The 24,796-nt window shown below is 45.5% G+C and overlaps 1 protein-coding gene across 10 annotated transcripts in view; it reads left to right on the top strand.

Annotated features, from left to right (window-relative positions):
* PDE4B (phosphodiesterase 4B) overlaps positions 1-24,796 on the top strand; it is a 220,749-nt gene that overhangs the window by 184,939 nt on the left and 11,014 nt on the right. For 9 of the 10 annotated variants that reach the window (XM_054072467.1, XM_054072466.1, XM_054072468.1 and 6 more), the window contains 2 exons: positions 8,544-8,656; positions 23,868-23,961. In XM_054072467.1, coding sequence (XP_053928442.1) covers positions 8,544-8,656; positions 23,868-23,961 — 207 coding nt within the window. Of the gene's footprint in view, positions 1-8,543; positions 8,657-22,604; positions 23,108-23,867; positions 23,962-24,796 lie in introns of those variants that run through there. The other variant, XM_054072476.1, reaches the window with a different exon arrangement.

The raw sequence follows: 24,796 nt of genomic DNA, 5'->3' as shown, positions 1-24,796 counted from the left end.
AATTAGTTTCATTGCATGCAATGAAATGTTGGGGAGGGGGGGGGAGTGCATCTCAATACTCTGTTGTTCCCATGATTTTAGATTATGCTGTAATTCCAGCCCTGCGGTCCAGTGGGCTGGAGTGCGCAAGTGTCCATAAATCTACAAGAGGGAACATGTTCATGCTCTGGCAGCGTTGCCAGGCACGTGTGACGTTGGCTGGTTCTGCTGGATACATCTTACTTTTGAATAATACCTTCTTTTAGGTACTTTTCTAGCTCTTATGCTTGAGATAATGTTGAAAATATAGTCCCTACGCTCCCTCAATATTGGAAAACACAGAGGGCATCTATAAAAGAAACCTGTAGTTATGGTACGTAGGGTTCTTTCAGTGCTTGCAGTTTGTAAGATGGTGCTATCATATTTAGATATTTTCATTGCACATTTTAAATTAATCACTGCAGTTGTGCTCTGTGCCTTTAATTTTGTTTCCTGTGAATTTTAAAACCCATCCACAGAACAGTTTTCACCAATATGTTTGTTGAATCTGTTAGATCAGTGGTTTAATTCAAGGAAATGGCTCTCAGTTCATGGGTAGTCATGAATGCACTAACAGGATACATTAAAGAAATAAATTATTTGGTATCAGTTATTCACTTGGCATTGTCAAGGATAAATATGTAAACATATCCACACAATCTGTAAGCAACCACAGATACATTAGGGAAGGCAAAGGGTAAATGGCTGACAGCCTACACAAGTCCCTGTTCGATCAAGTTTTGGCATGTCACTTGTTGATAAACCTGTTTGACTGAACATGCTCCATGCTCGCAGCTTTGAGAGTGATGCTAGACACTGGCTGGTAATTACTGGAGAGCATATAGCAAATCTTGCTTTTCTGAAGTTAAAATAGGCATATCCTTTTGTTGAAGGGAAGTGGAGGGAGCACCTTTGGTGATCTGGATCTATGTGACTTTCATCTACACCATGACCATGAGTACCTCGTTAAATCACACAGACCGCTCTTCCTTTGTTTCACTCCTCCTCCATCTACATCAGAACTAAAAATCAAACAGGTCTCAATGGGTCTCAGCTGAAGTACAGATGAGTTCTGTTGGTGGATCAGAGCATGTGTGAGGATCCTACAAAAAAGGCTTCAGCCAGCTTGCGTAGATATAAGCCCTTAGTCATTAGTAGTCAAGGACTGAGAAATGTAAAGTAAGCATTTAGTAACCATTAGTGATATCTGTACCGCTCACAAAATAATAACGTCATTTGCATGATTAACTGGAGGATATCTCTTCTTAATCTTCTTTTGTCATCTTTAATAACCACAACAATTATGATCATCTATAATAAATATAGTATCTTGTATAATTAAAAATGGGTTGTCTTCAAGTCCTCTGATGAATTCTAAGCAATAAATACTCATAATGTATATTGTTACAATTTTTAAGAAATGTCCATATCTGAATGGGCTTCCATTTTATTTTCCTTAGTTTGTAATTTATTTTAAATATCTCTAAGTAGGCAGAATATTCAAATGTGCCTAAAACCTCTGGGACAGGTGCTGTGTCCTCCGGATTCACACAGAGATATGCCTACATTTTAAACTTGCACCCTTAATGTTATTTTCAAGCATTTCTACAAGAGCCTGAGAGCATGCTTTTTAACAGTTCCTAAAGCGGCGTTTTCAGTGCCTGCAAGTGGTTTCATGCACTAGGATAAACATTTACAAGTTCCCATACAAAGACATGAGGACTTTAAAAGCCTCAGCTCACCTAGGAGCTGTAATGGAGCTCAGTTCACCCAAACTACTGATTATTGACAATTTGATTCCCTGTCACTAGCGGAAGTTAGGAAGCATTTTCTTCTCTAATGCTAGTATTTTAATCTTTTGTTTCTTGCGAGTGTTTTTCTGCTTCAAGTTTTGTTGAATTTTATCAGTTTGTTAAACATTTGGGGAGCATTTATTTCAGGGCTCGCCTATTGCCACATTGTACGTACTAGATTTGGGAACAGATCCAATATTAAAGCCTTTCCAAGGAAAAGTGAGCAACTGCTCTTATGAATTTTCCTTTTAAATGAACAGATTTGATTCTGAGTCTGAATTGTTGTTGTGGTAAGATTAAGACAGAGTGATAATATTTTTTATTAAATCAGCTGCAATCACTGGAAAGTAGGTACTTTGGTGACCTCGGTGGCCATCCCTCATGTCTCAGATGAATTGCTGCTCCTAAAGCAGATTAGAACTGGGCACAGAGTGCTTGTGGAAGGACAGCCTCAAATGTTGAAGAAATTTAAAATTATAAATAGTTGCAATTTATTGCAGCCAGGATGCAATTAGAAGTAAATAACCCAGGACATGTCTTACTGGCACTGTAAACAAGTGGCTCCGCATGTGGAATAGGTTATACTGTGTTAAAGTTTGGAAGACTGCTGTAAGCTGCAATGCCTCGATTTTAACTTTCATTGTAAAAGTTTCTCTTTGATTTTTTCGGCAGCCCTTTTTGATACAGACCGTTAGGGGTTTTTGAATCTTAAACACTACATGCCTAAGGTTTACAAGCAAAGTCACAGTCCATTAGAAGTAACTATTCCTTTTCTTTGCAGAATTAGGAATTAAGTCTTTTACCAGTATAGTCAGTCCATAATTTGATCTTAAGAACTGAGGAGAGCTGAGTTTGTAAAGATGTCTGCAAATGTTTGCATTCAATATTTCTCGCCTGTGAAATTGGACAATCTGTTCATGAGACACTAACCGTTAGTAATATTAGCCTGCTAGATCGTGGAAAATGGAGTTATTTGACACCTGCAATATTCTACTGAGCAAAGAGAGGAACTGCAACTCCTCTACAACTTTTCTAACTCATCTGTTCAGGATCTGGTATTTTGGCCACTCTTAAAACTTTTTTGGCTTTACACTTGCTGCCAGAAGCAAGGTGTGCTATGCCTTAATGTATTTAAAAGGGATTGGGGTGACAAGAGAGAGTTGTGAGGGAATCAGGAGAAAGAAAAACTCACTTTGAATTTTGGCAGTTTGATCTACTTTCAAAATGTTTCCTAACTTGCATTTACCCCCTGCGTAAGTCAAGGGCAAAGCAGCCATTCCCTCCTGCAGCCTGGGGACTAGGGTCTCTGCTCCCTGCCCCACCACCACCTTTGCTGCCTCGTGGGGCCAGACGCGTTTGGGTAACAGGATGGGGGACAGCAAGTTTGTGGGTTGAGAGAGGAACCAGACTGCGCGGCTGCAGCTACAGATAACATTGGCCTCATGCTCAGAGATATCCCCGCCAGTGGTGAGGGGCTTGTATTCGCAGCCCTGCAGCGACAAGGGGCTGTAGCTCTGTGCTGCAGAGAAGCGTGGTACAGATGGGGTCAGTAGGGGAGCAGTTCATCGTAGTAAGCTTCCTTCTCATCTGTGACACTTCATAGGCCTTCTGATGAAGTGCATACGTACCCTTACACTGAGCCACCCCCAGAAAAGAGGATGATCTCCAAAACCTTTCACGACTTTTCAAGTATTCAAGAAGAAAAGCTTCAAGTCCATGTTCATGATCAGCTCTCACCATGAGAAAAGATAACCCAGACAAGTCAGTAAAGGGGAAAAAGCTTCTAAAAATGGGCTAAGTCACTTCTTCAGTGAGAGATACTATGTGTTCCATCATCTTATAGAGATGAGAAAGAAACAGATGGCAAAAACCACCAAAAATGCAGTTGTTGCAAAATACTGGCACATAAATGAATTGCATGTAAGTACTTAAGTGTTCTAAATGCCAACAGAAAAAAATTAAATGGCGTGCTGCTTCTGAAGGCTCAGCCAGTCTGTCCTCTCATAGACTGGCAGCAAATCAGGTCTTGTGACGAAATGTCACTCTGGTTCCTGCTAAACTGCCGTCAGGATCGCGAGTCATACACAAATACTGTGTAATATTTGAAAAATGAAACAAGCTCCTTTTGTTAATTGATTCTTTATTCTGTCTTGGAAATTATTTCAGGTACTAGAAAAAAAAAGACGGAAATGACGGTTATAATTTTATGGGCAAGGGCTTGGTTATGCAACACCCAAATATAAACTGAAACATGATACACTTGAAGATGTAGTGTTCCAGGAGACCATATCCAGAAATTGCAGGACTCTTTCTGTAAGTGACCATGGGCATCAGCCGCACCAGGAAGGTTATCAGAGTCTGTGAGTGGAGAAGGTTTAAGCGTTTCTTGGCAGAGGGTGTTGCACTCCTGATGTCAGTGGGATGCTCACATTAGCTTCAGGGAAAGAACATAGCACGTAGCAGCTAAACTTCTGTTTGCTGTTTACTGGAATCCCTGTAGTGACATTAGACACCACTCAGCGAGAGATTCCCAGTGCACTTCATCTTTTTCCTCTGTCTCTTCTTTTTCTTTTCCTCCTGCTTTTGTAGGGTTCCCCTGTTCTCCTACTTGGCATTTTAACCCTGCCATCACTTCCAGTCCGCTCCTGTGCCCCACACAGCCACCTCGCAAACACTGCGGCTGCAGGCAGTGTGTGTGCTGAACCATCACCAGCAGGTGCTGGAAGGACCCGGCTTTCAAGCGCGTTTTGTCCTTTTGTATATCGTGCTGTGGCACAGCCAGCCGTGGTTGTGCCACCTGCAGGGGCTGGTGCTGCAGGACTGCTGAGCAGGGTGGAAGGTGCCACAGTGTGTCAGGAGGGAGGAGCTGCTCCTTCTCTGAGGGTCTGCCTTGGGTTCTGCTATAAAGTATGTTTCCCCATATCAGTATCAAATTATACTGTTAATTTTAAAATATTCAAATGTGATTAGTGTGTATGTATCCTTGATTATTAACTATTAAGACATTTATTAATAACTATTAAGACAGTAGATTATTAACTATTAAAACATCCCTTTTAAGATCATTTCCACAGAAAGTTATTACATTTGTAGAAGATCAACTTCTAACTGGCATTACATCTGACTTATTTTTGGATAGCTCTCTATCTCACAACATTTCACTAGGGGCTTAGAGTTTGTATTTTAATTTTACATGCTGTTTTTCAAAAATACCTTGTGCAAATCTAGCCTTATTTATGGCAAGGTGCTTTCATTATTTATTTGTAAATAGTCAAAAGTTAACAGTCAGGGAGTTAGCAGAGTTGCAGGTGCCCAAGGAGGGCTAGTTTGATATGAGTTCGGGTTTCGAAATTGATTGGTCTCAGAATGGGTCACTTAAAAAGCTGCTTAGAAGACAGTTACTGAGTTTCTGAGAAGGGTTGTGCTCGGACTGTCTTCCTTCTGTCGAGGAGGATACTGTCTTTTCTTCTACTTGCCAGTCTAGTTTCTTGAAACTCGTAGAAATGCGGTATCTTTGACGTACCTACTGGCTGAGCATATGGAGCTAAAACTTGGCAGGAGGTTTAGAAATAACTGAAGAAGGAGGGCAGGGAAGGTGGAGAAGCTGAAGGGCGTGCAGACCCTGTAAAGAGGCACACCATCGGAGCCTCATTTCACAAGACTCATTTCCTTAACAAAATGAGTGAAAAAATCTTTAGATTAGTCAAAACCAAGACACCTAAGAATTTAAGGAGAGCTACCCATGGATGCAAGTGATTTATCTTTCCCATGGAGCTGTGGGCAGTGGAGATGTGCAGGCCTCGTGTAAGAAAAGGCAAGTTCTTTTATATGAAAATACACTTCTTCTAGGCTGGACACAACAGTTTTTCAACAGTAATAGATCTCACCTTTTTTTCTGGAAGGTTGTACTTAGCAGAAATGTTTACTATCACTTTACTGTATCTTTGCTGTTGAAATCACTAGAGATATTTTAAGTTTTCAAAAACAACTGCATTTAAACCGTTAATCTATTGTCCTTTAAATGTTTTTGTTGAAAAGGCTTAAGTTAGTGATAATGCTTGCATATTTACATGAGGAAACCAGGCTGCAGCCTGAAGGGATTCCCCCAGCCTTCCTTCAGGAAGCCTCACAGAATGAAGCTGAAGAGCTGCAAAACACCAGTGGGAAAGAAGGGGCATTGGACACAACTGCCTGGACCTACCCTTCTAAAAATTCTGAAACACATTACAAACACTCATTGTACATTTAACTCAAGTTCTAAAAACTAAAAGTAAAATTTTAAAATATTTATAGCTGGCAGTACCTAAGCCCTGAAGTTTCCCGATTCACATTGTTCTCCTTAATATATAACATCTTTCCTTGTTCTGGTATTTTTTTTTTTTTGCTTTTATTACACAAAACTCTGATTACAATGTAAGGCGATAGCCTGGACCCTTCGTCAGCTGTGGTGAAAATAAGTCCTTGAACATCAAGTGTAGGTTTCTGTTCTTGGGTCTTAGATTGCCTTAATGGTTCTTTGAGGGGTGAGGACTTGAGGTGAGGTGTCAGGGGCAATAAGCCCTGCAACCCTGATCCTGGGCAAGGCTGGAAGCCCCCCCAGGGCTTAAATCAGGGTCTAGTTCCATAGGAAGCCTATTCCTTTTTCTGCTGCAGGAACGCACATGCAGCTCGCACCGTGGTTGTGTGCTGTCATCCTGCTTCCCGAGAAGTCTTAGAGCAGGGGAGCACGTTCAATAACAGTGTGGTCCTTTATATAAACGTATGGTCAGCTCCTCTTTACTTAATCTGAGGAGATGTTTTTTTCCTGTTCCTAAAATCATGATTTAGCCTGTGTTAGTTTTATCAATGCAAGTATTTCCTATTACAAAGAATTTGAGCCTTTCCAGGTCAACTAATTTACATGATGAATACTTGATGGAGAATATGCATGTTAGAGAGGAAAATACGCCCAAGTTCTGTGTGTTTTGGCTATTTCCACCTGCTTTTTGATATATGTATCACAGAAGTATGCAAGAATGAGATTATTTGCCATGTTTGGAGCTCTGTGAGCACAGAAAAAAACATTAACTTTCGATGCCACAAAGACTCAGATTTACTGAATCTTTAAACTGTGCCTGTGCCAAGTGGTCCCTGCGAGTTCATTGCCAAGTTACTCTTCAGCAGCATCTATTTTCTGCCATGTGACTTCAGACGTCAAACGTACAATCTCTATACAATAGTCATTAATGAAGTGCATTGCTTGGTGAATATAGTGAATGATGAAGAGGACCTATCCTTATGAAGGCAGATGCTGGCAGGGGGTGCAGTTCCTTTCCCCAAGGATGTGGAGGGTTGGCAGAGGAAGCCCTGTGGGGAGTACACCCCATGCAGTCCCAGCAAGCATTTGACAGGGCAGGCAGTGGCAGATGCATGTATGGGGCATATGTGTAGACAGCATATGTGCTATATAGTAGAAACTTTGCTGAGTGTAATCATAACAATCCTGACCTCTGATGTCACTGTTACCTGCTCAGCCAGTGGCATCAGAAATGCTGAATCCATTACCTTTGACAGATTTATGGGGTAAGCATATGTCACTGGTATTATGAGAAGCACTTACATTCATGGGGAGATTTTATGATTCACTGTATCCGCTTATGTAAACCTTAACTTTTGCACTGAGAGCCGCTCAGGAGCACGTTGTCCTGCTGGTAGGGTCAAGAGGCAGAGCTTGGTGGGGGCAAGGGCTGGCGGGGGTGGGGAGTAGGGCTTGCTGGGGAGCACAGGTGGGTGGCACTGGACAGCAGGACCGACGGGTGCGGACTGATGTAGTTGATGGTCAAGGCTGGTGAGGAACAGAGGTCAGCAGGGTTGGGGAGCCAGGGCTAATGGGGAGCAGGGATGGCCGGGTCAGGGAGCAGAGCTGGTGGTGGTATTGGTGAGCAGGGCCAAGTGAGGTTGGGAAGCAGAACTATTGGGGTTGAGGAGCAGGGACTGGCAGGGTGCAGAGGCTGGCAGGATTAGGAAGCAGGACCAGGTGGGGTTGGGGAGCAGGGCTGGCAAGGAGCAGGAGTTGGTGGGTTTAAGAAGCAGGACGAGGTGGGGTTGAGGAGCAGGACCTGGCAGGGCTAGGAAGCAGGGTGTTGGGGAGCAGGATGTTGGGAGCAGAATCTGACAGTGCTGAGGAGCAGGGTGTTGGGGAGGAGGGCAAGGCAGTGCTGGGAAGCTGGGCTGTTGGGGAGCAGGACCTGACAGGGCCGGGGAGCAGGATGTTGGGGAGCAGGACCAGGCAGGGCTTGGAATCAGGATGCTGGGGAGCAGGACCCAGCAGGGCTGGGAAACGGGGTTTTTTGGAGCAGGACTTAGCAGGGCTGAAGAGCAGCGTGCTGGGGAGCAGCAGCAGCCGGGCTGGGAGCGGGGCTGCTGGCGCCGCGGATCCAGCTGTGTCGGGGCGCGGGGCTGGCGCGGCACCAGCATCCCGGGGGCGGCGGGCGCTGCCCGAGCCGCAGCCCGGCCCTGCCCGGGGGGCGCCCGGTTCCCCGAGCCGCGGGGCCAGGGCGGGGCGGGGGCGGGCCGGGGCGGGGGCCGTGCCGGGTGCCGGCGGCGGGCGGGGATTTACTGCCCGGCGGCCAGGGGAGCGCAGCGGCGGCCGCGTGATGAGGGAGCGGTGCGGCACCTCCGGCTCGGGCGGCCCCGGCATGGAGAGGCTGCCGCCGCGCCAGCCCGACTACATGTCCGTCTGCCTCTTCGCAGAGGAGCCCTACCAGAAGCTGGCCATGGAGACACTGGAGGAGCTTGACTGGTGCCTGGATCAGCTGGAGACCATCCAGACCTACCGCTCCGTCAGCGAAATGGCATCCAACAAGGTGAGATGCGGGATGCAGAGCAGGGGTGATGGGGGATGCGGAGCAGGGGGGATGGGGGTTGCGGAACAGGGGGGATGCGGAGCAGGGGGGATGCGGGGCACGGCTGCGCGATGCCCGTCCCGTCTGCGCGTCTGTACAGGAGAGCGATTCCAAGTTGCTCCCAGGGCAGGAGTTGAGGGTTTCCCTGGCACAGCGGGACGGCGTGGGGAGAGCGGTTCTTGCCGCCGGCCTCATTCGCGAGAAGTAAAAGAAGTTTTAGTTGGCGCCGGCCTCTTCGGAGCCGATGTGAACAGAAACGCTGTGAAACCGCCCGCATTTAACAAATTATCACTTCAAAAGTCTGTTATCTTCATTGTTGTCTGTCCGTAATGATAGCAAACACTAAACATTGTGGTGCGTTATTTTATTGCCGTTTTGTCTTTCGGTAAGCGTTTAATTCTGTTTTTCCTGTGGTGGGCTGGCTCGGCCCCGCTTGGCAGCACGCGCGGAGGGTGCGAAGCCGGGGATGGTGCGTGGGGAGGGAGAGCCGAGAGGAGCTGCTCGCCCCCCGCCCGGCACCGCTTTTTTCGGCTTTTAATGTGCCGTGGGCGAATGGGGAGTTTTGAGATGTTCTGCGAGGAGTAAGGTGCTAAGATAAAGTAAGAGAAGAACGATCTGCTAAAAGTCAGAAACGCGGGAGGGAGAGAAGAGTCCCGGGAGGACACGGAGAGGCAGCGGAGAGGAAAGCGAGCAGAACGCCCTTCTCCGTGCAACTTTTGGAAGGTGCAGTTGCTGGCCCTCCCCAGCCCCCGTCCCGCAGCATCGCGGATGCGTTTCGCTCCGGCATCGTCCCGAGCCAGCCCTGGCTTTATGGGAGGCTCCGATGCCAGGCGCTGCCCTGGGCACGGCTCGGCTGCCGGCAGAGCCTTCGCCCCTCGGGACGGGTTTCTCTCGAAGTTCCTGCACCCGGGCTTTCGGGCAGCCTTTACAGCCGTGTGTGGTCCGATGCGGCGGGCTGTGCAGCCTCAGCCTGAGCTTGCTCCCTCTCCGCATGGAGGCTGTGCCTTTGACCATGGAGCGGATCCTGCGGTCTGAGCCTGCTCCCTCTCTGCTCATGGGGTCTGTGCCCGCTTGCAGCCGTGCTTTGGACCGCGGAGCGGGTCAGTCCCCGCCTGAGCCTGCTCCCTCTGTGGAGGAGGGCTGTTCCTGCTGCGGCCGTGCTTTTCACCAGATGCTGGGGTTAAACCCAGTTCTGAGCTGTGCTGCACAAACCCGATATTATTTTTTTCCTAACTGGCAATTAATGAAATCAGAAATGTTAAATCACAAACTGCTTTTATGGAAAAAGTCGAGCAAAGAAATCCCCTGTTATTTCAGCTTCCTCCTCTGTTAGTGATTACCACGACGTGCAGAGCCAAAGGAAGCAATAAAAGTTTTACAGACGGAGCTTTCAAGAAAGGAATATAATTTTTTTTTTCTGAGTTTGTGTTGAAGGAAGCCAGGGTGAAAGATGAGAAAGGTTTAGGCTGCAGAGAAGGCTGTGCCTCTGCTGTGGACAGTGAAGCCCTTCATTTTGAGATGTAATTTTTTTTCACCGAGTGCCAAATCTGGACTCAAAAAGGTGAAAGGCTTAGCTAAATTGATTACTGTAGTAATTAGAAGTTGTGATCCCTCTGTGTGCAGATGGCTCACAGCTGGGTTGAGCAAGGGTTCCTGAAGCATTGTTCTTTCATAACGAGTTTCTGAAATGTCTGCACGTTTTGATCAACTTCCAGTATCATTTTCATCTGCGAAAGAAAAGCATGAAATGGCCTCACACCTTGCTTTCCTTTCCTCATCAGAAGTAAATACTGACATAAATTAGTTTTGGGGTTTGTGGTTTTCGGGTTCTGGTGGCAGACGTACCGTCTGCAGAGTGATAGTTGAGGAGCTGTTGGGTTGGAGACATGAAAACATCTTCAGGACGAGGCTGCAACGGTCCTTACTTGGTCAGGTTTTTCCCTTCACCAAGTATCCCACTCAGCTGTCCACCTCAGTCAAAGGCATTTAAATTTGTCACCAGTAAATAGCAAAACAGTCCGATGTTTTGAAAACAGGATGCTTGGGCTCCACGTTATTAAAGAAAAACGGAAAGAGAAACACTATAGATAGGAAGAAAGCAAATAGGCTCAGCATGCTCCCAAGTGCAAGAGCAGTATAAACAGTGACCTATCTTCCTGACCTCCGCTCTCACTAAGTTCCTGGCCCCGCGCCACCCAAGCCAAACTACGTCATTTGAGACTGATAGTAGGCATGGCACAGCTGTTGCAAGTGTGACTCGAATTTCCTGTCTCCTTCCTGACAGACGTAGTTTAGAAAATCCAGAGTTGCAACAACGGCAGGCAGAGAGGGAGGATCTCTGGCATATGTGTTCGCAGGGTGATTCTCAGAAGTTCCGCACCACAAAGGAATCACTGAGGGGAAATGCCATGCAGAATGGCATTCTGGCTCTAAGCTGATGGTTTTCAGAAAATGTCAGTTAAAACATGTGCTTATAAGATGTGAGTTAATTACAGGAGAAGCGAGGAAATGAGCAGATAATCTTGCTGTGAGCTAACGAGCCTGATTGCACTGACATCACTGTGAGCCAAGGGAGCAGCGCCGCTTGCATAGTGGGACCCTACAGCCCTATGAGCAGGGATAAGGCGTAAAACTGGCGGAGAGAACAGAGTTCTGTGTGCTGTCGTCGGTGTCCGTGAGTCCTGACGCACTACCAGAGCAGTGCCTGATCTGCAAACCTGCCCAAGTCCCTTGCTGCTCCAGCTGCAGGCTTCTGCTGAAGAACTGACCGTGCACAGTGCCCTTAACTTGCTAAACTAGAGACCAAAGCCACCTGGGAAACTACTACTTTTGCAGAGATTGTTGCAACCAACGTGAAGAGCATTTATTTTTCTCCTATTATGCTAATCTGCTGCTATGAGCAGAGTAGGGCACTGCGGCTTTGCGGCGAAACAGAGTTCCATAGACATTCAGTGCTGCCTGTAGAAGCAGACCACACGTTTATATTATTATAACATATATATTCTTTTTCTCTGCATTTATTGCTCTGTCCATCTTCCAGCTCAGGCAACTGCTATGTCTGAGAAGGATTTGTGAGTCATGGGCCTGCTGATAAAGAGGGGATAGTTCCTCAGTTGGTGGTCACCCTGTAATGTTGCATTTGGCATTAGGCAGCTGTCTGCAGGCTTGCTTGTCCTGTAGACGGAAGCGCAGGACCCCCTCAGCGCTATTACCTAATATAGCATTTGGGATTTGGGGGAGAACATGGTCAGTGCATCCCCAAATCATAAAAAAGGGCAAGTCTTTTTTCCAGCTGAAATTCTCATCTTGCCAGCTGCAAGTTTTCACGGGGCAGTGTTATCATAGAAATAAGGGGTGGACAAAACATTATTTCTCAAGAGCTAAATTCCCGTCCTTGTGGGATACAGCCCAGATCACAAGTACAGTGGGTCTATCTGAATGGAGCTAAGGAGCACCTTGCCATCTCCTTAAATTAGACCAGTCTTATATAGAGCTTTTTGCAGTCCATCAAGTAACTAAATGGGCAGATAACGTCATTTGTGTTCTGTGAGGATATTCTAAGTTTAAGTAGACTGAGGTGGTGTTATCAGGGGTGCCTGCCTTGTGCTCTTGCAACTTTCAAAACCACTTCTGTCCTTGGACTGTTCCATGGGGAACCCTTCCCTGCCAGCGCTGCCCATGCAGCTGCAAACATTGCAGTGTAACTCCTTAAACTCTTATTTGAACTCTTAAAGACATCTCTATTACTACAGAGTGCTGAATAATGCAACTTGAATCTTGTCACACAAGGGCATTTTCAGCTGTCGGCTTAGGGCAGCAGCATGGCAGGGCTCCATGCTCCTATCTTGGTTGCTTGTGAGCCAGAAGACACTAAGATAAACATAACTGATTTCATTTTGCTTGTATTTCAAAAGGCATTTCGGTCAGAAAAGAGGAGCAAGGCCGCACCTAGCTTTCAGGAGGCAGTGGCTAAATAAACATCTGGACACTAATGTAAACTCCTGAGGTCCGTGGTGGAGGTCGAGTGTGGTATGGGCCGAGTGCCAGAAGCGTATGTGCTGGGCTGCACAGCCTCCACGCTTGCCCGCCTGTCTCCTGCCAGTCCATCAGCCCCAAACCCTGTCCTCTTCGTACGTGATGTTTCCCTTATGTGGTGCCGAGCTGTTTAGTCTTTCACTTGCTTTTGCTGTAACTTCCTTTGTTTAATATGCTTTAAAATAGCCGAGCACTGCACAAAGAGAGTCTTGTTCGCTTGTGCAGCAGCCAGCAAGACAAAGAGACTTCCACGTCTCCTGTTTTTACAAGCTGGGATGAATCACTGAGCTCGACACGCGGTTCCCCAGCTGCACACCGGTATTCCCCTCGCCCGGGGACTTGCATTGCGGAAACGAGGATCTACGACCAAGTGTTTGGGAGAGCACTCCAGAGTGTGTTGGGCTGGTTGGAGCAGCCCCTGGCATTGCTCCGCAGCAATCGCTGCAGAGCTGGTCCCTGCAGAGCCCTAATGCGCGCACGTTGCCTGTGTCGGGTTTGATGTTGTTGGCATGCTCCGTGGCGCTTAACTGTTTCTTGGACGTACAGCTGCTGTCTGCAGAACAGGACACTAGGCGATCGTTATGCTCGATGAGAACTGCGGCAGGAGCTGTTGATACCTGAGGTTGGGAATATGCACATGATCTTTCATTTATCTAATGACATTTTATTTAAGGATGTTGTTGTTCTAGAGGACAGAGTACCGTATTTCTTAAGGTAAAGGTCGGTGTGGTGTGCGTTCTAGGTTTTTCAACAGGGAGTGGTGAACGTGAGGTTCCAGTGAGACCTGCTGGGTGAGAAACAGCCAGCTCTGGATGGTGGCTCTGGCCCAGACTGTGAAACCCCTCATGGGTGTTCAGAGCATGGGGAGCTGGGTCCGAGTCATTTGTGTATCAGTTTGTGACACTATCATAAATGGGCTTTCAGGGTAGCTGTCTCCATATCTATCCCATTCCTATTCCCTTGCTCTCTGGCCTCTAAAATACGTCATTCTGATTATATCAAATATGTCCTGAGAGTGAGATGGAATAGTGGGGCGATATGTCTATGGGCTTATTAAACAATCTAATATTTGGTCTTGCAAGACCTCTGGGCTCTCAGTTCCAGATATCTTAGTTAAACTGATTCAAGTATTTAGAAAAAGAAATATTGGATAGCTGCACTATTGTCTGTGAAAATTGCCAGTACAATATTAGGAGCCAGCGCCACTGCTGGAAATCCCTCCTAGAGCAAAGTGACTTTAAGTGGTGGGTGTCTCAGACTGCTGTGGTAAACGGGTAGGAAACGCCTAGATGATGGTGATCCCAGAGCACCACACCATATGTGCTGGTGGTGCACATCCAGGTAGCCACAGCACAGATGAAGACTTCAGGGGTTTAATTTTGGTTCAAACCTATCTTCCCAGGAGCCTTCCTGGGGAGCTCCCATCCTCTGGTACATGAGGGTGCCCAGGACGTTCTAGCCTGTCCTTTAAACATTTCTGCTTTACTTGGATGTGGTGGGTTTTAAAGTTGTGCATTCTGAGGCTTTTGTGTTATAATGCGTTAGGGTGGGTCTTAAATAAATAATAGCTCAAAGGCAGGTTCAAAATGAATCATGATGTGAGGGCAGGACTAGAGAGTGACTAACTGTTCAGAGCAGTGACCTCTCTGGAAGGGAAGTGAGCTTGCTGTAGTTGCATGAAATCTTGAAGGAGAAGCATCACTTAGGATGGGAGTGGGCTGTGAAGGATTTCGAAGTGGAATTTAATCCTCGGAGCAGTCCTAATCCAGACCCTTAGTTTGTGGACCAGGCCAGTTTCCACAGTCTGACTCCAAATGCCTCGGTTTTTTACCCAGGCATAGAGCAACTGCTTTTAGTGGGGCAAAATATTTGCACTAAGTGAAACTTAATTGAAAGATGTTGTGTTATCAAAGCCAAAACATGTTGTGGAGGTGTATTGGTTTGAAGGCTCATCAGTCAGAGCTCTTAGAGGGAGAGATTCCTCTGATTAAAGCCTTTGCTCTGTCTTTAAAGCAAGCAAACAAGAAGTGCCTCACCTTGCTGCTGGTTTAGCACAGCTGGGCAAATGCTGCATAAAAATTATTCTGCAAATTATTTGCCTATCTCTATGTGAGAAGGATTTTTCATTTAAATATATTTACATTAATTAGTGTGTTCCCTATGGTTGTGGTACTTGCATTAGGTACATTTTGTTTTCAGCAGGACCAATTGCAACACTTTCTTAGGGGGGAATGCTGTACTGCCGAGCTACATTGGCTTCTTCCACAGGACTTACTCTTTATCCTGTGTTTTCTGAAGCAAACAGACTTCTGGCAATTAAAAGTTGCCAGAGTTTTTCTCATTATGGGCATCTTGGAAAAGTCATCTCGGGGCACAAAGTTATTTGAATTTTTCACAGCCTGTTCTCCTACTCAGCCAAAACCCCAGCTGCATTTGCCTAAATGGTGTCTGCATAGTCTGTCTCTAAATTAAATTTAAATTGCTGCTTCATACGATTAACAAAATCCCATGTTTAATTGTATTACGCTCTTGTTAAATGACAAATGCACTTCCCTCTCAGGTTTTATTTTGCAGGACGTTGAGAATATAATGCAGGCACATTTCATCTGAATGTCCAGCACCTCATGGTTCAGCCCTGAGCCCCGCAGGAGTAGGGATGCCTCTGCCTGCTCTGCCTGCCCTGGCAACGACGAGCGGTTGGGAAGGCTCTCTGGTTTGTGGGCTCCTTTTACGTAGTTGTTTGGCTTCCTTTGGCACTCAAGGCTTCATCAGTGCGGTTTGCACGGGCGTGACTGACAGAAGATTTTGGTCTGAGATCTGCAGCCTTCTGGAGCTGTATCTGCTCTTTAGGCCACAGATGCTGTCAGCTGCATCAGGTCTTTCTTTAATCAACTTTATGTCAACAAACAAGCTGCTGTAGGTTTTAATTTTGCTGTTGTTGCTTCCTAGCCTTCAGCTTGGGCTGGTACTCATCATCTCTTCTTCCTGATTTTCCTTCTGCGGTTAACACGACAAACATTTTTCCACCTGGTAAAACTCTATAAAAATGATTTTGCAGAACAAGTGTTTTTTGCTTGTTTCTGGTTTTATTGACTCACCTCTCATTTGAGCAGAGACTAAAAGCAGCGCTGGGTTGAAAAACTGGTATGAATGCTCACTATGCTGCACTGGGCCGCTCTGGAAATGATGGTGCTAGTCTCAGAACCTACCCCTTGCCTGTAATGTGCGATTTGTGTGATCCTTCTTGCTTACAGTCATTTGTTTTATGTTCTAAAACACAGCTTTCAGTGATGGGAGAGAGGGTGCAGTTCCCAGGGGGTCACTGCTGAGCCTCTGTCTCGTTGAGAGTTCATACTGGGTGCGGTTTGGTACTTACCAATAAGGATATTCATGCAAAATAGAATAGGCTGATGTGTAGACTCCAGGTATAATTTCATGTATTAATTGGCTAGAAGAGATCTATTCTCAAGTACATAATTTTGGATGAAGCAAGAACTGACCCAAGCCTCTTCCAAAGGAACCCAAAGCTTCAGTTCAGGCTGCAGACTGGGCCATACCCCACTACTGTGTTTTTTCAGCCTTGGAGACTCACAGTATGTTCTTTTTCACATGACACACCGTGAAATCTTAAATTCTTTCAGTCCTGGTATTTCATATCAATCTAAACAAATTTAAATCTCAAGCGATGGCTGCTTAGTACCAAACGCAATGATATTGAATACACCAAGACTCGAACTCATCTGCAGTAGATGCTGCAGGACTGCCCCAACCAAGGAGGTGGCGAGCAGATTTGGCCCTGCAGGGTATGGCATGCATTTTCTCCGTGTGCCAACAAAAACTCAGATGGGCCCATCTTATAAACACATGACACATTCATCTTCAGGAAGTAAATGGAGTGGTTTCTCCATGACCTTACCAATTCCCCAACACCGGGTGGATGTGTGTGTGAGGGGGTGTCTTCTGCTTTACCAGTTCCTAGCAAGTGAGTAACATGCCCCAAGCCTGCATTTAAACAAGGAAATTCAGTATCGTTTCCAAGCAGAGCTAATGCACAGTGCTTTCCTTGGGCAGGATCCTATAGGGGGTTTTTCCTTTCCAGCATTTTAATGCCATTTGCATATTGCAAGTCTCATTTGTCTGGAAATGAGCTGGAAATGTATGGGGTGATAACACTTATGCTTCAGGTTCCACTTCATCACTTTTTTTAAGCCCCGTGTTGCGTAAACTTGTCCCACGCAAGGGAGGGTTCTGCTGCTTTTAGAAATGCTAAACTTTACAGGTAGAATCTGAATATTGTTCTGTCTACATCAGATAGATGTTACTGCTTTCATGAGCAGCCACATGCTGATTTACGGCAACATGCTATTTATTTATCAACATTTACATTGTGGATTTTTAAATTATTCTAATAACACAACGCCAACAAGTTGGTCATGATGCTACTCCTTTAAAGTCTTCCTTTGAACGTATATATAAATCAACTCTTCTTTGATGTGAAATTGGAGATTTCATAACCGCGTGTTTACTTTATGGTTTAAAAAATAAGCTGAAGGGAAAACAAAAAAAACTAAAAAAAAAACAAATAGTACTTTGTATGTCATTAAAAATAGTTTCTAGTGCATTAAAAAGTATATTGTTTCAGGAAACAAGAACTAGAAAGAGTTGCAAAAGCATATGATTTTTTTTAATGACTAATGGTTGACTGCAACCATTCCACTTTTCTCCAGGCACTGAAATATGGCTGAAAACTTTCTCCTTTGGTACAGATCAGTGTGAAATGGGCTGATTTTTTCTTTAAACATTTAAATGCACCTTCCAGTCATCCTTCACATGAGTGCTTGAAAAAAGAAAATTGATAGAAATTGTGACATAACAAGGACAGCGGCAAATTTGTTTGATGCAATCCTTTTTGCAAGTGATATAACATCAGGAAAGCAGAGATAAAGGATGATGTGACTGCTTCTGTAAATCAGAGCATTTTAACTCTTTTGACTTGCAAACTTTTTAAGAAATCAGCAAATGGAATTACCCAGCCCTGCAAAATCGGAGGTTTTCAAAATATACTTTGGGGAAAAAAACCAAGAGTAATGAAAAATTACCTTTCGCAAGTTATAAGGTGATTGTGTGCCAGAGATCTGCTTCCCTGCGCGTCTCAGGAGCCAGCAGGGAGTGTCCAGGTCTGGTAACCACTACTGTCCTGGGGCGCACGTGGCACACCTTGTGCTGAGGAAAAATCCTCACTCTGGGAGTTTTGTCTGCTTCAGGGTTAGGCATCTCTGTGCAGTGCAGGAACGAGGCACCCACGTCAGGAACAGAGAGCTAAGGATTTACAAATATTTCTTCCAGCTTCTCAAGCAATGAGATGAATCTCATCTCTTTTTAAAATCTGCAGTCGTGCACGAATGTCACATCCATTCCCTTTGGGCAACCAGAGGTCCAGACAAAAGCATTACACGTTTACTGTTTGACCTGGTTGCTGTATGCACGGATGAGTAATTTCCCTCCTGTGTGTAAATAATTTCCGTCTGGACTCTCGTTCCTGCTCTGTCACACGGGCAGGTGAGTGTCAGCTCTTCTCGGCTCTTCCCAGCTCCCGGTGCTGGGTGTCCAATTATTCCCAGGAGAAGAGCTGTTGAAATGAATGGAGTTACATCAAAGCTTAATTGTGCCTCTGAAACTGAAGTCATTTATCTGGGCAATTAAGCTGAGAAGGATTCAGCCCGGCTGCCTTTGCTTGAAATCAAAGGCAAAAAGTAACCCTCGTACCACAAATCCTTTTGTTCTGGGGATTTCTAGGAGCGGTGGAAGAGGGAGGGATGTAATGTTTGCGTCAGAAGGGTGGGTCGCCAGGAACAGAGTTTATAAACATTTTTACACACTGGAGATCTGCACTGAGATTCCCCCATCAAAGTGTGGGGTGGGACCCCGCTCTCCATACGTACTCCAGGCTGGAGCCCTGCAGCGTCTCAGCAGCTCTTTTATGTTGAAATTGCCCTCAGCTCCTGCAAATGACTAAAACTTTTTTTAAGCAGGCTCTTTGCATAAAGACTCGGCCTCAGGGAACCTCAGCTGGTATAAATCGACTTCAAAGGATTTACATCAGCAGCAGATACATGCTTTATTCTCCCTGTAAAGCATCAGGAACACTTCTGATACTGTACTCCAAAGGGGAGTAGGAACAGGAATAACAACAGGACTGTCACTGGAGCTAGTGTGGGGCTGGAAAGGCCAAGAACTGTGTGATGCTCCTTAACCTTCCTAGGAAAGGAAGAGAGTAGTTTCTTCCGTAAAGAGCCAGAAAGGTGGGATTTTCCACACTGAAGCACTGGGGAAATTTCCAGTGTCATGGCAATATCGCCCAGGGCTCCATCCCTCATTGCACACAGTGGCCCTGGAGCCAGGATGCTCCCCATGTGCTTGGGCTCGTAAATCTGGCAATTACTGTCATAAATTAGGCCACATTTTCTTCCTTCGCACAAAAATAAAGGCAAGCAAGCTTCACTTGCAGAGCGTTTAGTTTGGGTCAGGTGAAGGACTGGTGCTGAGTGGTTGAAGGAGCTGTCATGCTCTTGGTGTCAGTGCCACTGCCCTCCCATGCGCCCACATGGGCTCCATGGTTGTGTCCTTGCAGAGCCTTGCGCCAGGGCTGGCACCAGCCCCGCGCTGCAGCTGAAGAAGTAGAAGCAAATAATGTGGAGAATATGTGAGCAGCAAGCATGTGGCTTGGGCAGCCAGGAGAGGAACTGTGAGTGAACTTTCCCGATGGTAATCAAGGAAATTACCACACGCACAACTGGAAAGCTGGAAAGAAAATGTGATTCCCTCTACCAGAGAATACACGAAAAATGGTCACTGCTGGTAATCAAAGAATGATTCAATTTCTGGGAGACTTAATTTAGTTCAGATGACTTCTGCAGTTACTTCAGAGCATGCAAAACAGGAAAACTCCATGCGATGAGATGGCTTTTTCTCACACAACCCTCCAGATGGTTTTAGACCTCTGTGACTTGCTGGGAGGGTCAGCTGTATCTCCATGCGTATTAAAAATTTCATTTGGAGCTTCATCTTCCTTTCATTATTCGCACATTCTTTGTCGGTTGAGTGTGTTAATTGCATGGTCCTGTGGTCAGAGCTTGGGGTGGGGAGAAGAGTCCCCAGCCCATTTCGTGATTTTGCCTCTTTAAAAGGGAGACAAACACCTCTAATCAGTTTGGGCATTCCCTCCCACGTATGTCCTCGAGTGCGCACATGCATCTCCTTATGTGTGCCTCAGTTCCCCTCTGTACAGCAAGGTTAGCAGTGCTTTTTTCCTTTGTAAAAGGCACTGACATAGTTATTAATTATGGAAATAACAGCATACATCCACATGTTGCTGATGGGCATTATCGTAATTACTGAGGGCCGTGCTGCCCTCATGCACGACCTCTTTAAAGCAGCAACACTTCTGTTTGCTTAATGGCAGAGCAGTTGGTATTTTCTCATTGCTAGTGTGCAATCTGTTTGTTTTACCCTTTGCTGTCAAATTGATTTAACGAAGGGATCGTTACAGAGGTTTGCACATGACATCAGTCATTGATCTGTGCAGAGAGGCCACAGCATGCATTCTTCCTGCAGGTGCCACAGGCAAATGGCAAAGCAGTTCAGAGGGAGCGATGTCGCTCCAGAGCATCCTGACATCAAGGGAAGCTCAGGAAAAATCCCAGATACCCTCCGTGAGCAGCAAAGACATCACGATTACCGGAGTGCACCATCAGCATGCCTTGGTCCATGCTGAACTGTGTTGTTTTTGAAAGAGCACGGTGTAATTAAGTAAATCCTGCTTAGGTGCCAGCATCATTCAGATGGTAAATTGCAATAAACTTTGCAAAGCATGTGGGTATTCTCATAGCGCCGTGGGTGTCTCCGCTGGGTTTGGCACCAATAGGCCTTTCAGCAGGGCTGTAGTGCTGCTGTCTGCGTTTAGAAAAGGTTGCTGATTAAAAGTCTGGAGAAGTGAACAAGATTAAGGCTGTCGGAGGAGATGAAGGGGACAGATTTCTGGTTAAAGATCAGATATGAGACTCCCAGGTCTTTTATCTGTCCTCATCTCTGCTGCAGATGGCTTGCGTGACTTTGTGGAGGCCATGTAATTGCTTTGTGCCTCTGTGAAAAGGCAGCAGCCGCCCTTTGTACGTTATGCAGCCCGTTGTGAGGTAAAGGCATTTTTTTCAAATGTTTGTCCACCACTTGGGATTATTTGTCTGAAAGGCGTGATTGTATAGAAATCCCGACTGATTCAATGTTGCCTCAAAGTTGTTTGTGTGATCATCTGATTATGGTCTTTTTCCTTGTAAAGATAAAGTCCTCAATCCAGAGAAATGTCTTGTCACGTGCTTCACTGTAACTCCATGGGAGTGCTCACGTGTTGGTGCCTGGTGCTTGTGACCAGCAAAAGTACGTCACTGTGAGGAATTGTAGGGTCAGAGCTCTCTTCAGTTCCCGCAGGCTTTCTCTTAACTCAGTCTGCATTCTTGGTGCCACTTGTTCTCCATTGCTAAGGTTTCTCTTAGGAGTTTCAAAAGGCTTTTGTCTGTCTTGGTTGGCCTGGAGTTTGGTGGAGACTCCGTGAGCCAAGGCCTTTGCCTGTGCCCCAGTGCTGTGAGATGCCTCCTGGGCAGCCAGCATCCTTCATGTCCCGCTCCTGCCCGTTTCCCATACAGCAGTATTTAAACTGGAAAGTGAGGCCTCACTGTGTGACATTCACACCAGCAGGTTGCTGGTTGCAGGTCAAGGCAGGTTGCTGCAAGAGAAGGTGGCGGTGGAGGCAGACTCCGGGCAGATAGCATCCCATCTTTGGTTTGTGCAGATGGCAATGTGGGAAAAGGGAGGTGGCATCAGCTTTCCACCTCTGATGAGCATGTATTTAAGGAGCTAAGAAAGCGCGTTCACAGCTTCCTTTGCTCTCTGTGGTTCTTACGGCCAAAAGGCTGAGTTGAAGTCCCATCAGGATGGTACCGTGTAGTGGCTGGAGCTGTGGCTGGCCAGTGAGGTGTGATTTCTGATGCTCGGTGCTGATCCATCAGCCTGGGCGAGCCAGGAGCTGCAGGCTCTGCGTGGGCTCTGCATGGGCTGCGTGCAGGCTCTGCCTCTCCCTGTCCATCAGCTCTTGCTGCAGAGGCTGGGGGAGCGATGCAGCACAGGCTGCTCCCCCCTGTGCCCACAGCACGCGAGGAAGCCTCATGACGTCATGCGGAGCGAGGCTGATAACGCTTAATCAAGGCAGTTGGAGAAAGGAAATAATTTTAGAGCAAAGATTGCACTTTTATTTTAGGAATCCTGGCTGCTGCAGAGCATTACACCAAGGACATCCTGAAGCAGTGTGAGTGCTGCAGGCAGAGGTGGTTCCTTGCTGTGATCTGTATCACATACACGATAGAATGTGTCGTGCCTTTCATTTGATGCTAGGACAGCTGCAGCTTCCTAATAAAGTGATTGCACTTCAGTTTAAAATAAAAATCGGTGAATAAATATTGAAATTTGGATGTGAGTACATTCTTTAAGAATTTATTAAAATCTTACATTGTGATTACAGACTGACATCACAGATTTAAGGTTGTTTATACCTTTTATCTGGACAATATTTCGATTTGTAAAGGTACACTTCGCTACATTGCCAGATTTTGCCCTTTACCATGGGGAGGGTAAAAAAAATTACAGTCATACTGAAAATGTGAAAAAAAAAATAATGCTTTTAAAAGCCGTTACATGAATACTTGCTTTGAAAATCCTCAGTCTCTGTAATGAAGAGGATTTTTAAAAAGCAGAAATCAAGAAGAGACTGCTTCCTGCTTTTGACTTATTTAAATATGCACAGAGCTTCCTCCATTTTAATCTTCCTTATAAAAAGATGGCTGTATTACTAAAGCTGGCAACCCCTCAGAAATCAGCGTCATTTTTTTGTCGTACAGTTCAGCTGAGCGAGGCTGATGTGGAGTGGGGACCCCCTTCAGCCAACTAAGCAACCAGGGCGATTCATAATTCATAAGTGCTTCCAGCCATCTAGCTGAATACATTTGGATTAGTTCTCGTTTCTTCGTGCAGTCCCTGATTTCATTATTCTCTCCTGCGAGCAAGTACACCCATGTTTAGCCCTCTGCAAAGATGCTATGCCAAGCTTGGCTTTGTCTGGGATTAGCAACTGCCGGGCTTTGGGGGATCTCTGGCTTTGATGAACGCTGCTTTTTTTTATTGACTGGGGACGGGGGGTGTCCGTATGCCTGAGAAGCTCTCCTATCTTCACCAGCGATTTCTTCGTGAGGATTTGTGGACGGTGGTGTGGAGTTTTCCAAAATGCCTGAAGCAAACTATTTGTTATCTGTGTCTTGGGGTTATATTAAGGTGGGTTTAAAATCTTGAGGGGTTATAAATGACTGGGGGGGTTGTGCTGTCTTGTCTCCTTTCTGTAAGGAGAAAATGTTTTTTAAATGGTTATTTATGTGTACTGCATGGCAAGAGATAGATAAACGTATGTGTGTACTGTGCATGTGGTGTACATGTATGTAATTTTTCCCCCCTTTGGGAATTCAGTGTTGCAGGATAAAATGATGCAGCAATAAAAATGTGTGATTAGAAAATTAGGAGGATCATAGCCGGTATATCTGGGTGAACAAATGCTTGAATCCTGCATTTTGCTGTAATGATCCAAGCAGATCTTCAGATTTATGGCATATTTCTCCTCTGCTCTATTCTGAACATATGCAGTTGTCTTATACTTGCATAATTCAAAATGGAGCAAAGTTATAAAATTCAGAACAGAAGAAGGATATAGGATGTGGAATTCAAACCAAATACAAGAATTTGATCTTTTAGAGACGTTACCTGAAACAGTATCTTCTGATTTGTTACAGTAAGAACTAATATGCATCTTTGGAGGGAATTAATTCTGTATTTGAGCATACTGAAAAGAAATATCTAGTCATGATGATGCTAAACAGTATCTAAGTGAAACCATATGTCGCTGACTCTGTTCCAGATATCTCCGTGAATTTGCTTTTAATGTCTTATTTGTGGACTTGCTTGTGATACAGTTAGAGGTGTGTTAATTTGGAACAGCATTCAGAAAAATGCCATCTTTGTGTATGTGTTCTTCCCCTCCCAGTTCAAGAGGATGCTGAACCGGGAGCTGACACACCTCTCCGAGATGAGCCGCTCTGGCAACCAGGTGTCCGAGTACATTTCCAACACTTTCCTGGGTAAGGCATTGCATCCCAAGCTTTTAGGTGTCTCAAAGATAATGATTAATGGCAGCCTGATACCCACCAGTCAATGCTTGCACCCGGTTTTCCTTTGGGGCAGAGCATTAATTAAATGTTTTGATTTTCCACTTTCAGAGTGGGTATGGGGAGGAAAATAATACTGTGTTTGAATAAGTCTGTCCACAGAAGAATTCCTTCTCCAAATCACAAGATTTTTCTGTTTACATTGAATTATCGGTAGCTGCGTTACGCAGTATTTGATTTTTGGGTTGACCTTATGTAAAGGACAAAGTCACACAAGCCCAGCTGCATACTCTCGTCTTTGCAACTACTGCCTCTTACAGCTGCATCTTCACCGTGCAGAAACAGGTGCAGACAAGTAGGTTCAGCCCAAATATTTTGTGTATTACTTAGTGTGCATTTGCTCATTTTGCACTGGAAGCCAGAATAAAGTGAGAATATTCTGCATTTCATTAGTTTTGTTGGAGCTCATAGGACTACCAATGTGAATGATGAAGCCTTGTGTTAACAGAATATATTTGTTATGAAAAATAATTTTCTGTGTTTTCAGGCAGCTTAGAATTTGTGACCATTTGCATATAAAACGAAGCTTAGCACAGGACCCTCATATACATAACTGAGTTCCACAGCTTCAAACACTGAGTGTATGTGGGATGCCAGAGCTTGTTTGGGGACTCATACCCTGTGGTTAAGAAGCCCCAGAATGCATTCACTGTATGACACACAATTATTTCCATTAAGGGATTTTAAAGTGATTTCGGTAGCCAGTTGCAACTGGAACTGCTGTGTGCATTTAGGACACATCACATCA

This window comes from Cuculus canorus, chromosome 8 (genome assembly GCF_017976375.1).
Source record: "Cuculus canorus isolate bCucCan1 chromosome 8, bCucCan1.pri, whole genome shotgun sequence".
NCBI lineage: Eukaryota > Metazoa > Chordata > Aves > Cuculiformes > Cuculidae > Cuculus > Cuculus canorus.
Note: the sequence above shows the minus strand (reverse complement) of the source record. Positions and strands in the feature narration are given on the sequence as shown.